Below are 13,786 nucleotides of genomic sequence, written 5' to 3'. Positions count from 1 at the left end.
TTGGAATTGAACTCTCGAAATTATAGACATTAATTACTTTTAAACTGCGAAGTGTCCATTTGATATAGTCATTACATATAGATCAATCCTCCATAAATAATTCATAATTAGAGTCAGGTAGAATCCGTTAACCTCTCTAATTACATCTTTATCCTTGAGTACCATTGATTCTCTAATGGATAGTGATTCATAAAACACATTCATGAACCAGAGCGCTCTTACTAATCAAAGTACCGAATCAACACTCAAGAGAATTATTTATCTGCTTCATTCTTAAGAAAGAATGGATTCCATCTTGTATAATAACATTCCCAGCTACCTATTTCATTATGTCTCCAAAATACAAGGAATAGGATTCAGGGTCTCGGAATCCGTACCGAGTAAATCAAAAGACATAAATCCATAAATAGGAGTTTGTTAAGAACTCAGGATTAAGATCATCCTATATATGACCATCGGTAGACTCAATTAGAATTTCTATGCTTAACGGAAATTATTAGAAATTTATATTGTGTCTGTGTCCATGTTCCACATAATCTCATTATGCGAAATACACTCATTCAATATCTCGCCATATTAACAGTGCGGATAACACCGTTCCATTCTAAATGGGAATGACATGTATTAATAATGTTTTAATTAAAGATTCTGAACTTTAATTAAATTCATTATGAACAATTACTTTTGATTATTATCCTTAAACATTATCCTCTCGTATACAACACTTATATACCATGTTTAAGGTTACATAAATAATCAAGGAATTTTATTTGATATTCATAAAATATTCATAAATATATGCACATAAAATGATGAATAAACTCTTTTATTAAATAAATAATAAATATCTTTTTACATCTCATGCTTCTAGGACACTATTCCCAACATGTCTCTGCAGAAGACCTTGACACTGTCTGTTGTTTCTTAGATTTCCACGAGACAAGTAAGTCTCCAATGAAAACACAAAAGCCACTAATGGACTTTCTTGTATCAGGACAAGCAACCCAATCTGAGTAAGCAAAAGCTTTCAACTCAATTGTCGAGGTAGAGGAGAAGAAAAGGCCCTGACCAACTGTGCCTTTCAAGTATTGTAGAACGTGAAATGCTGCCTGTAAATGAGTCACTGTAGGATTAGCAAGAAACTGGCTTAGCCGATTCACTGAATATGAGAGATCTGGCCGTGTGATAGTGAGATACAACAATTTTCCAATCAATCTCCTATACTGGGAAGGATCTTCCAGTGCTTCTCCATCATTCTGGGAGAGCTTCACATCACCATCCATGGGTGTTTTCCTTGTCTTGCAGCCCAGACGTCCTGAATCCGAGAAAAGATCCAAGGCATAATGTCTCTAGCTGATTGAGATTCCTTTAGCAGACCTAGCAACCTCAAGTCCAAGGAAATATTTCAAGTCTCCAAGGTCCTTGAGTTTAAATTTGTTGTCTAGAAACTGTTTGAAAGCTGTCACATAGTTCAAATCATTGCTAGCAATCACTATGTCATCAACATAGACCAAAAGAGCTACAAATGAGGAACCTTGAATTTTGGTGAACACTGAGTTGTCTACAGTTGATTGCTTGAAGCCTTTAGTAGTAAGGATCCTTGAGAATTTTGAGAACCACTGTCGGGAGGCTTACTTAAGTCCATAGAGGGACTTATGAAGCTTACAAACGACATTAGTTGGCATAGTCTCCCCCTCACGGTGAAGACCAGGAGGCAGTGACATGTATACTTCCTCATCAAGATCATTGTGCAAGAAAGCATTATTAACATCTAGTTAAGTTAAACTCCATCCATGAATGGCTGCTAAGGCAAGCAATGTCTTCACAGTAACCAATTTTGCTACGAGTGAAAAAGTGTCAAAGTAATCAACGCCCTCTTGTTGAGTGAAACCCTTAGCAACTAAGCGAGCTTTGTAACGCTCTATGGAACCATCTGCCTGATATTTAATCCGGTAAACCCATTTGCAACCAACTGCATGTTTACCATGAGGCAAGCTAGTCAGAGACCAAGTCCCATTCCTTTCAAGAGCCTGCAGCTCCACTGACATGGCTTCACGCCACTCTGGAACAGCAAAAGCCTCAGTGAAGGTGGTAGGTTCGACATTGGAAGAAATGGAACAAAGTAGAGTTTTATAAGGAATGGACAGTTTGTCATAAGAAAGCACTTTAGATAGTGGGTGTGCAGTGGAACTGGAAACATGAGTAGTGGAAGAACAATGGTAATCCTGTAAATAAGAAGGAGGTTTTCAAGGTCGAGTAGGCTGTATGATAGCATCAGGAGCACTATCATCAAAAGGCGGCGGCGAAGGGTGATCAGGAACAGAGAGGGGCAAGACTCGATCAGAGAAGAAGTCCTGAGGACTAGATTTGGAAGGAGAATCACAAAAAGGAAAGATAGTCTCATGAAAAATAACATCTCATGAAATGAAAATGGCATTTGTGGTGAGATCAAGAAGCTTGTATCCTTTGTATCCAGGTGGATAACCCAAGAAAACAGCTTTGGTAGCATGAGGAGAGAACTTGGCTCTATGTCTAGCTAATGTGGAGCTATAACATACACAATCGAAAGCTCGTAGATGGGAGTATGAAGGTTTCTTTTTCCATAGGAGTTCAAAGGGTGTTTTATTAGACAACAAGGGTGAAGGAATTCGATTGATGAGATAAGCTGATGTTAGGACACAATCCCCCCAGTAATCTAAAAGTATGTTGGACTGAAAATTTAAAGCGCGTGCCACATTTAGAATGTGCTGATGTTTGCACTCCACAATAGAGTTTTGTTGGGGGGTATCGACATAAGAGTGAAAATGAATGATTCCATTTGTGCGAAAAAAGTAGAAAAGGCCAACTCAAGGGCATTATCAGAATGAACTGACTTGATCTTTATTCCAAACTATGTGTCTATTAAAGAGAAAAATTCTGAAAAAATAGTTGTGACTTCAGATTTTGTTTGCAAAAGGTATACCCAAGTAAACCGTGTGTAATCATCAACTATAGTGAGAAAATAACGGTAGCCCTCTGTGGTCAAGTGGTGAAAGGGACCCCAAATATCACAATGTATTAATTGGAATGGTGAATCTGTCATGGAATTACTAGAGGGAAAGGGGTAACCTGCGCTGTTTAGCCAAATGACAAAGTGAACAATGATCACATTTATCAGAAACATCAGAAATTTGTAATTCATGCCTTAAAATATTGAGTTTTGCATATGAAGGATGTCCCAAACGATAATGCCAAAGGTCACTTTGTGACAAAGAAACATTATTACAACTGTTTGATGAACTAGGAAATAAGGAAGACTCAGGGGCAAAATTGTGTAGGTCCAGAAAGTAGAGGTTTCCATGTCTCCTACCCGTCCCAATCGTTGTGCCTTGAGAATGGTCCTGGATGGTACAAGAATTAGAGAGAAAATTAACGGAGTAGTGATGGCCTTGGGTAAGAGCACTAATGGACAAGAGATTAAAATGGAACTGTGGCACATGCAGAACGTTATCTAACACCAAGTTAGATGACAATCTTATTGAGCCTGTTCGATCAATTGACACAGTGTGACCATTTGAAAGAGTGACATGAGAGTTAGAAATAAGAATGGATGACATGAATGAATTCAATGAGCAACATACATGATGAGTTGCACCGGTGTTAAGAATCCAATATGAGGAAGAAATGGAATGAGTGGAAGAAATAGAGGAAAGAGATAGTATGCCACTGAGGTTTGAGACTGATGGTCCAGACTGTTACGGATCAGGAGTGACGCGTGACATGCCTTGCAGCTGCATGGTCAAAAGAGCAATGAGCTGTTGGCACTGATTAGATGTGAGGGCATTGAGAGAATATGAGGAATATAAGCAATTTTCTTCTGAAGAAACTGCAGCAACCTGGTTTGTTTGAGCTTTGGCTTGTTGACCCTTTGCCTTCGTTTTGAAGCCAGGAGGAAAGCCATGAATCCTGTAGCATTTCTCAATGGTGTGCCCTTGCAAGCCACAATGGGAACAATGTGGTTTATCCCATTTAAACTTCTAGTTCAAGTTGGCAGAAGAGGCAGCAACTGAGGGCTTCTGATCAGTACCAAAAACGTTTGGCTCAGAAGAAGAAGGAGGCAAAACTTGACCAATCATTCTCTGCCTCTCTTCTTGGAGCACGAGCGCAAACACTTTTGAAATTGGGGGCAAAGGATCCATCATCAGAATTTGGGAACGAATCTGAGTGAAAGACTCGTTGAGACCCACAAGGAATTGCATAACATATTCCTGATGTTGGTAGTCTAACCAAGTTTTCATTCCTCCACATCTACAAACTGGTATAGGCTGAAAAACCTTAAGTTCATCCCAATAGATCTTCAGTTTAGTATAGTAAGTATTCACATCCATAGATCCTTGTTGTAGTCCAGTTAGATGGGTTTTAAGTTGAAAAATCTGTGGCCCATTGCTCTGATTGAACCGATCATAAAGATCGTTCCAAATCTCAAGAGCTGTGTCCACATAGAGTAAGCTATCAGCTATATCCCTAGCTACTGAGTTCAAGATCCAGGAAATTACCATGCTATTGCAGCGAATCCACACCTTGAACAATAGATCGTCGGGGGATGGGCGAGGAAGGCTTCCATCTACGAACCCAATCTTGTTCTTCGCTGTGAGAGCCATGATCATTGCTCGGTTCCAGGTATTGTAGTTGGAACCGGTGAGATGATGAGAGACGAAGACCAGCCCTGGGTGATCCCTGTTGTGAAGAAAGTACGGACTGCTTGAATCTTCCATTTGCGACGAGCCAGAGGAACCGGAGGAACCAGTGATTTGGACCTGACGATTGTTCCCTCTCGCCATGAAAGCTCAGCGAAGCTTTCTCTCTGATACCATTTTACAAAAATTAAATGATATTGGGCCTAACTCAACCTAACAAAACCTATTTGTTAAGGGATGATTGCCCTCACCTTATTAAGTGGATCATGCCAATATCTCCAGTTAATGTGAGATTCTAATAGTATCTCTAATATCTTTTTTTAATAAATAATCTATGTGATTTTAAATATTGTTAAGCAAATGAATACATCTCATTTTGAAACAATGATGCATTCTCACATTCCAATGCCAATTTGAATTGCCAAAATAATGTAACTGAGTGGTTAAATAAACGAATATTGTACATAATTTTGAAACAAGAATACATGCTCAAAGTCCTAACACCACTCAGAATAATATAAAAGAGATCTCATTAATTGGCGACTTGTTTAGGAACATTAATGAATTTGCGAACAAAATATGCCTCATGTCTTTCGCAGAAAAGTTTGATTGATTATGTTATGTAAGCCTTGCTTCAGTATCTGTGGAGGAAATGTGTTGCTAATTTTTACAGAAATCAAAAGATATTGGACATAACTCAACCTAATAAAATCAGTTTGTTAGAAGATGATTGCCATCACCTTATTAAGTGGATCATGTCAATATCTCCAGCCAATATGAGATTCTAATACGTCCCCTCACGCACAACGTGGACCATGTCAAACCGCTGTGAATAAGTCGATATTGGAGGATCCAACATTATAAAAATGTGTCTATTCTGATACCATATTGAAATATTGAGGAAAGTTGGAAGAAGAATTTTCACTTCTCATTCATCTGGAAACGTGCAAGAGCCAAAACAGAAAACATATACCGGCGAGAGGAAAGGCACACACAACGTGTACCATTGTCCAGCTCAGCAACAGAAAAAAAGTAAAACAAGTAAAAATAGCTAATTGGTCAATTACTTTATTCTATTTACAAGGGGATCCCTACTATTCTAATAGATACCAAGATATGCCTCAAATATTTTGTAGTTCAACACATAATAAATAAAATGCTAATTTCAATACGTGAAATACAATTTTCTAATTCTTGAAAAAAGATATATAATTTTCTGTGAATGGATTTATGATGATTCACTTATGATTGCTAAGTTATACATGGAAATATTCTAAAACAAAGTGGATTTATCAATCAAAAAATGATAATTCACTTATGTTTATCCAAGTCATATGTGGAAATATTCTAAAACAAAGGTCATACTGGGAATCGCCATTAATTTTGTGTTATTTATAAAAGAAAAAAGAAAAGAATTATCAATATTAATTTTCTTTTTTTTCTGAAAATAACGAGGAAATTTACCTAACTAATAAAAAAATAGAAAAAGGAAAAGAATTCCCAAAACGCAGATATCTGTTGTATATTCTCAATATCCTTCAGAGCCAAAAAAAAAAAAAAAAAAAAAAAAAAAAAAAGAGAGCTTAATATATCCCTTAAAAGAAAAGGGAAAAAAAAGGGAGAAAAAAAAAAGAGAATCCGAGTCGAATTCTATTTGGGACTCAACGAGACGTGAAGGTGAAAACGCTTCCCTTTTCCCAAATTCCGTGCAGAACCCTTACTTCCGGGCGTCGAAGAAGAAGAAGATTCTTCCCTAATCACCGCCTTCGGTTCTTTCAATTTCTCACACCCCAAACCCTACCCTGAACTTTAATTTTCCAACCGAATCCACGTCGCAGCAAATTCCATCTCCAATCCCGATCGATTTCGCCGCCGCGCCGCCGTCGCCGTCGTCGTCTTCTCCGATTAGCGAAGATGGTTTTGGCACAGTTAGGAGGGAGCATTTCGCGTGCTCTCCAGCAGATGAGCAATGCGACGGTGATCGACGAGAAGGTCCTCAACGAATGCCTCAACGAGATCACTCGCGCCCTGCTCCAGGCCGATGTCCAATTCAAGCTCGTCCGCGACATGCAGACCAACATCAAGAAGATTGTCAATTTGGACGACCTTGCCGCCGGTCACAACAAGCGCAAGATCATTCAACAAGTACGCCTTTTTCTTCCTTTTTTCAGAGAATTTTGTCTTCATTCTTTGGGTCTTTTCGATGTGTATGAAAGGGAATTGTTGTGTTCTTGTGGTTAGGCTATATTTAATGAGCTTTGCAAAATACTGGATCCTGGGAAACCTTCTTTCACTCCGAAGAAAGGGAAAACGAGCGTTGTGATGTTTGTCGGTTTACAAGGTGTGTTTGGATTGAATACGCTTAAATTGCAAATCATTTCATTTTGATTGAGTAATGGTTTAATTTCTTTTAAGTGTTTTAAATTATTCTTATTTTTATGTTGAAAAACAAATTCAGGTTCTGGGAAAACTACAACATGTACAAAATATGCATATTACCACCAGAAAAAGGGGTGGAAGCCGGCTTTGGTGTGTGCAGATACATTTCGAGCTGGTGCTTTTGATCAGCTGAAGCAGAATGCCACTAAAGCTAAGATTCCCTTCTATGGAAGGTACTTTCTGTGCTTTCTAATCGGTTTTGAATACTCTATGTAGGTTTAGAAGTTAGAAATTTGCTTAAAATGCTATAACTTTTCCTTCCTAGGCAGGTGAATTCTTTGTATATAGCAAGAGATTACTATTTTTTTGGCTTGAATTTTATGTTGAAAAGAATATCCTTGCTTGTTTCTTTTAGTTTTTTCTCCCTTCTCAAAAGTACTACTAGTGCATCATCAATCATACTTTTCATCAATTGCATTGCTAATCAGAAGCGCTTACGTTTATAGTAAATTCTTAAGCATCTTAGTGATTGTTGATCATTTTGCTAAACAGCTATATGGAGTCAGATCCGGTGAAAATTGCAGTTGAAGGTGTGGAAAGATTCAAGAAAGAGAGTTGTGATCTTATAATTGTTGATACTAGTGGGCGCCACAAACAAGAAGCTGCTCTTTTTGAAGAGATGCGCCAAGTTTCTGAAGCTACGGTATTCTTCTGGATTTCCATTCTCTATTTTTTTTTTCTTTTAAAGAATGTCTATGAGGACTATTCTCTTTATTTATTTTTTTTTTTTTTTCTGTTTTGTTCCAGAAACCAGACCTTGTTATATTTGTTATGGATAGCAGTATTGGTCAGGCTGCTTTTGATCAAGCTCAAGCATTTAAGCAAAGTGTTTCAGTTGGAGCTGTAATTGTTACAAAAATGGATGGCCATGCAAAAGGAGGTGGCACTCTCAGTGCGTAAGTCTTGTTGTGACATTTACAGTCTACATCTGGATTTATTTTAGTGACAGAATTCTAAATGCATCCTTACAGTATTCTAGGCAGATGAAATTTAGTAGCTATGTAATTTGCAATTTGTAATGCATTAAACATACTAATTTTGTTTTTTTCCTTCCATTGAATATGTTAGTATAGTTTCGGATATCTAGGATGATATGATGGAGTTTAAGGAATCATGGTGTCCAAAGCACATATGTAAAAATTGTACTAGAAGTTATTGTTTCAAAGAACTTGTTCACCTTAGGTTCCATTTTCTTTTGATTTAAAATGGCGCGTTCTCTATTTTGACTTCTATGCCTTTGTTAGCTTTGACAGTCTTGTTCTGTTTCAAATTATGTGTGCAGTGTTGCAGCAACAAAGAGTCCTGTTATATTTATTGGAACTGGAGAGCATATGGATGAGTTTGAAGTTTTTGATGTTAAACCATTTGTCAGCCGACTCTTAGGTGCGCTTCATCCCATTTTGCAGACTTGCCGCAATTGGAGTTTATATTCTAAATGTTTAAACGTATTAATATGACAATTACTTTTCCTACTAGGCATGGGAGACTGGTCTGGATTTATGGACAAAATTCATGAAGTTGTTCCCATGGATCAGCAGCCGGAGCTCCTACAAAAGCTTTCAGAAGGGAATTTTACATTGAGGATTATGTACGAGCAGTTCCAAAACATACTCAAAATGGGTCCAATAAGCCAGGTTATAACATTGACTTATCTACCTGCCTTCCTCTAAATGCTTTTAGATTAATTCTCTTGGATTTCAATCTGGGAAGCTGGTTTTTATGCCAATCATTTACATGGTTCGTGTAGGTATTCTCGATGCTTCCAGGATTTAGTGCCGAACTAATGCCAAAAGGACGTGAAAAGGAAAGCCAAACAAAGATCAAGCGCTACATGACGATGATGGATTCAATGACAAATGAAGGCAAGTGAAAATTTAATATTATTGCGGCAAAAAACTTTAAAAGCACTGTTTTAATCCCCATAGCTAACTGTGTTAAGTACTTTGCAGAGTTGGATAGTTCAAACCCAAAGCTCGTGAATGAGTCGCGTATGATGCGGATAGCAAGGGGTTCTGGTCGCCATATTAGAGAAGTAATGGAGATGTTAGAAGAGTACAAACGCCTCGCTAAAATATGGAGCAAGATGAAGGGGCTTAAGATTCCTAAGAAGGGTGAAATGAGTGCTCTGTCCAGAAATATGAATGCGCAGCACATGAGCAAAGTTCTTCCTCCTCAGATGCTGAAGCAGATTGGCGGCATGGGCGGCTTACAGAACCTGATGAAGCAAATGGGTTCTGCCAAGGACATGATGGGGATGTTCGGAGGAGGAGGGGATTAGTAGACGTCAGTCCATATGCCAAGCTCAAAGTTCATTCCCAACTACGGGTGCTAGGTTGCCTCGGAGACGATGCTCAAAAGGCATTTTTATACACAAGTTCATGTTTCTAAATTCTAACTGACTTGGCAGTAATGTGTACTCCTGTAGGGCCAAGCATTTTTTTTTTCCCTGTCAATCTTACCGCTATTTTGTTTTCTTTTTATTTATATCTAGCACTGGATAGTTGAAAGTTTTCCTTGTGTACGTATTTAGTGGGAAAAAAAATTTTTATCGACTTCTTGAGCATTAATATGTTTCTATAGCAAATAAGTGGGAATTTACTACTTTGTTTCAATCATCTACTTTCATGTTTGATTCATATCTGTTCTGTATCCTGCATCTTTCTCCATTTTCCAATTGCTAGAAGAAAGCGAAACTCAGCAGTACTTCAAGCATATATAATAGACTACGAGGATATATTTCACATCGGTATAAATTCAACTTATTCAAACAAAACTGATATTGTACAGTATATTTCAGGCACTAATTTATTTCCATCTCTATTTACTGGGTAATTAAAAAGGTAGGATACACAATTATACATTGACTCGTGACGTCACTAATCATCTTTCTAAGAATTTGCCAAGAACAGTTTTCCTCAAAGATGTGTCCTCTTCATCCTCGTCGTCTTCTACTCCAGTTTTGGCACTTGTTTTCAGCGAACAACGGATAACTGAATTTATCTGCTTCCTCAATGTAGCATTATCGACAAGTATATCCGATACCATCTTCCTCAACTCATCATCACTTTTCCTACTCTCACCACCATTCATATGATTGGAACGGGATTCGTCACCGACTGTAACAGCATTTGCTATGTCCTGTGCAAGAAGCTGCGCCTGCTCCAATTAGAAAACCAATAAAGGAGGGATGTTCAGTTTTTATACAAAGGAGTGAACATTTTCAACGAGCGTTGCTTCTGTAATCTCAAAAGGCACACACAAAAGGTACCTCTGCAAGTAGGAGACCAATTCGATTGTCAGATGTTGTCAGTAAATCTACGGCATCAGACAGTGATGAAGTGTCCAGAATTAATTTATCTTCCTCCTCAACAAGGAAATTAACACTGCATTCTTGAAGCCGACTACGAAGAATTCCACATTCATGCAGTAACTTCGCATTAACAGTATCTGCACGTTCTGCTCTTTGCTTTTCCTTTTGAAGAACCCTCTGTAATAAAAAAAAATTCACGAGAGAAATATTCAACATGACAGATTGACGGAAACAGGAAAAATTAGACCTCAAGATGTTAAGATCAGGAGAACGGACGTCACCTCTACTTCCAATTTTTCTTTCATCAGTCGGCTAAGCTCCTGCTTCATTTCTGACTGAGAATTTCTAAGAGATTTGACCTCCTTAACAAGCAGCTTTATCTCTGTCTTTGATTTCAACTCAGACTCTTCATGATGTTTCTGCAAATTATCAAGCTGCCCTCTAGCAACATCCAACTCCTGTGACAACATCTTATTATCATGCATGATTGATGTCTTTGTCGACTCTGAATGCACTTTTTCTTCCTGCAATGCTCTTACATATTATTCATTGAATACCCAAAAATTACACGAGAAGATCTAAACAAATATTAAACAGTTGAATGAACAAACCTCTTCAGACTTCAATTTTAATTCCAGCTCCATGCACTTCCTTCGAAGTTCTTCAATATCCCACTGCATTTGGGTAAATCTTTCCGTTTCGGTTAAAATAGCCTGCTCCATATTTTCTTTACAATTCTGCGTAGTAGTTTCAAGTTCCACTTCCAAATCTTTGACCTAAAAAAGAAAATGTTTACAAATCAATCACAAACCATGTTATTAATATTGAATGACAAGCTTGACATGCCAATGCAATGAAGGAATTTTATACCTTTGTTGTAAGAAATTGTCTCACAGCAACTTCTTGATTCAATCTGGCTATAAGATCTTCAGTGTCTGTTTTTGCTGTCACTAGTCTCTGCTTAAATGTCATGAGGACCCTGTTCAATTTATGTCTCTCATCGGATGGAAGAGTAACCACTAAATCCCTATGAAATTGAAAATCAGGGTCGAGAAAAGCATCTGCATCTCTTGAAGCTCCTGAACCTCCAGGAAGGTCAGTCTCGCCATTCAAGTTGGATAACACACTAGCTCTAACAGAACTCAAATCACTTCCCGCACTTTCTACTGAGAGTCTTCTAGCATGGCCATGCTCTCGTTCTGGAATGAATTCTGTTCCATTGAGGCGAAGGGGTTTAGCAGTAGTCTCCAATGGATCAATTAAATCTTGTTCAGATGTTGACTTTTCCTTGCCAAAATCAGCAGAGTTTCCAATACTATGCTTTGTTGTTCCAAGTTCAGATATCTCATGTGGAGTCCCATCAACACAATCTGATGCAAAAGATGAGTTACAAGCAGCCACTGAAGCATCTGAATTATCTTGTAATGGAAATGATGGGACCGCATCGCTTGTTGAGAAAAGTACATCTGAACTTTGCTGAGCAACATCGTTAAATGCTGAAAAGCATACCAGAAGGAAATGAGAAAAAACAAGAGCAATAAATATAGCTAGATATTGACGCTTTTTCTGTTTCACTTTACAAAACATTGTTGTTCAAGATGCATCAAGGAAACACCTACAAGACCTCACGGCAGCTTCAAGCTCGAGAAACATTGCTGTTTGGAGACTTCTTGATATATCAATGTCCGATAATAGCTTTTGCATCCAATCCTCCAAAGAGCACCTTCGCTGCAAAGAACTAATCAATTTGAGAATAAGAGGGCACCTAAACACCAATATCCAAATAAAACAAAGCACACAACCTTTTCCAAAACTTCCTCTGTTTTTATTCTCAAAAGCTTCTTAGGAGGAGCTGGAGGCAGATCTTTCATGGGAAATGCCTTTTTAAGCTACAAAAATAGCAACAAGTGAGGTTGGCTAAGAAAGACGGATCAAAGAAAACATGATAATATATTCCGCCTACAGTAGTTTATTTTGTGAAGAAAGACTATTATGCTTTAAGAAGTAAGAACATAAATAAATGGCAATGTCAGAGCCACGTAAAAAAGTTCCACTTACTTCAGAAAAAAGCTGCAAGAAATCATTAAATCTTCGTAATATCCCTCGAGCTGTGGTAACCCCTTCTGGGGTTTGTATACCAACTTGAACCTTATAAAACTGTTATCAATGAATGTTAATACAATATTATGATTCTGGGCGCATCAAAAAATAGGCACGAAAAAAGCTATGCAATTCACTTTCACCACAAGACATCAACTAATACACACGGAAAAGTCATTCGAGGAGTTGAAGACTGAAAAGGAAAAGTTCTTCACTTTCATCACTTTGCAATTGTGCCCAGTTCAAAAAAAAAAAAAAAAAAAAACTTATTTAACATGTATATACGAACAGAAAAGACAATAATTTGAACTGTAAGAAAGTATACCACTACAGGATCAGAACCATTTGATTTACGCTGGGAAGTCCAAGAAGGAATTAAGACGCTGTAGCTCCATCCTGTGTGAGGATCATGTGGCCAAACCGAGTCCCTTCCATCCTACATTCAGAAACTGGTTTTTGTTATTATAGAGAATAACAAAACATAATATTTAATCTCAAATTACATGTTCAGTTGAAACACAAACTACCCACGAAAATAAAACAACAAATAGAAAACTAAACCCAGGTGTAATTTTTCATACTAAACAGAGAAATGCTTCAACTTTTGCTTTGTAGAGATCAAATTGCTCACCAGTTTTGGGTTACACTCAAAGGCGCATACAGCGAATCATTATTTTTGCTCAAATAAAACCAAAAAAAAAAAAAGATAAAATGAAAGGAAAAACAAATTCAAGAACATAAGAGCTGAAATTAAACTAATATGGTGAATTATAGAGGAATAAAAAAAATCGAAGTTGATTGAAATAGTACCCATTTACGAGGAGGAGGACTCCAATCCATGCCCATGGGAAGCGGCGAGGTGCCGTCGTGGCGGTGGTGGCTGGGAGGAGCGGCGCGATTGGGCGGCACGCGCCTCTCGCCGCGACTGGGATATCTTCCATAGCCGTAAAGAGAAGGATTGTTGTAGTAAAAGTCATCGTTGGGTAGGGAATTGAGAAAGGCAGAAGAACGGCGGTGAGAGAACGAGTCGTCGATGGAGTCGGAGAAGGCGAATTCGTTGAAGTCGATGAGAGAAGAGAGGTCGTGGGCGTAGAGATTCATGGTCGTTTTGTTACTGTTAACGGGTGTTTGTTTTGTTTGTGTTTTTTTATCGTTGTCGTTTGAGGAGGAGAATTATAAGAAAGGAAATGGGGGATTTGAGGAACTTTGCATCGGAGACAGACGGTGGCTGCTGCTGAGGGGGAAAGAGACGCCTTCCTCA

General features: G+C 38.1%; 3 protein-coding genes across 4 annotated transcripts; 1 reads left to right on the top strand and 2 right to left on the bottom strand.

Moving 5' to 3' along the window:
• Positions 1-875: 875 nt before the first annotated feature.
• On the bottom strand, positions 876-1,283 carry LOC112091759 (uncharacterized mitochondrial protein AtMg00240-like). The gene has a single exon (XM_024166148.1). It carries the CDS (start codon positions 1,281-1,283, stop codon positions 876-878), a length of 408 nt encoding a protein of 135 aa, XP_024021916.1.
• A 4,966-nt stretch (positions 1,284-6,249) lies between these two features.
• On the top strand, positions 6,250-9,709 carry LOC21408434 (signal recognition particle 54 kDa protein 2). The gene is made up of 9 exons (XM_010098901.2): positions 6,250-6,821; positions 6,918-7,017; positions 7,135-7,288; positions 7,608-7,758; positions 7,863-8,011; positions 8,398-8,498; positions 8,592-8,749; positions 8,863-8,977; positions 9,065-9,709. The coding sequence occupies exons 1-9, from the start codon at positions 6,591-6,593 to the stop codon at positions 9,391-9,393; spliced, it is 1,488 nt and encodes a 495-aa protein (XP_010097203.2). The 5' UTR covers positions 6,250-6,590; the 3' UTR covers positions 9,394-9,709.
• Positions 9,710-9,851: 142 nt separating this feature from the next.
• LOC21408432 (PX domain-containing protein EREX) lies at positions 9,852-13,786 on the bottom strand. Of its 2 annotated transcripts, none has more exons than XM_010098899.2 (10): positions 13,336-13,786; positions 12,851-12,961; positions 12,484-12,582; positions 12,228-12,314; positions 12,045-12,153; positions 11,296-11,921; positions 11,037-11,201; positions 10,707-10,949; positions 10,384-10,602; positions 9,852-10,271 (listed from the first exon to the last, which is right to left on the bottom strand). In XM_010098899.2, the coding sequence occupies exons 1-10, from the start codon at positions 13,624-13,626 to the stop codon at positions 9,996-9,998; spliced, it is 2,226 nt and encodes a 741-aa protein (XP_010097201.1). In that variant the 5' UTR covers positions 13,627-13,786; the 3' UTR covers positions 9,852-9,995. The 2 variants fall into 2 exon arrangements, with proteins under 2 accessions (XP_010097201.1, XP_024021869.1); XM_024166101.1 differs by having other exon boundaries at positions 10,707-10,883.

This window comes from Morus notabilis, unplaced genomic scaffold, assembly GCF_000414095.1.
Source record: "Morus notabilis unplaced genomic scaffold, ASM41409v2 Scaffold843, whole genome shotgun sequence".
NCBI lineage: Eukaryota > Viridiplantae > Streptophyta > Magnoliopsida > Rosales > Moraceae > Morus > Morus notabilis.
The sequence above is the reverse complement of the archived record's forward strand: the minus strand, read 5'-3'. Positions and strand labels throughout refer to the sequence as shown.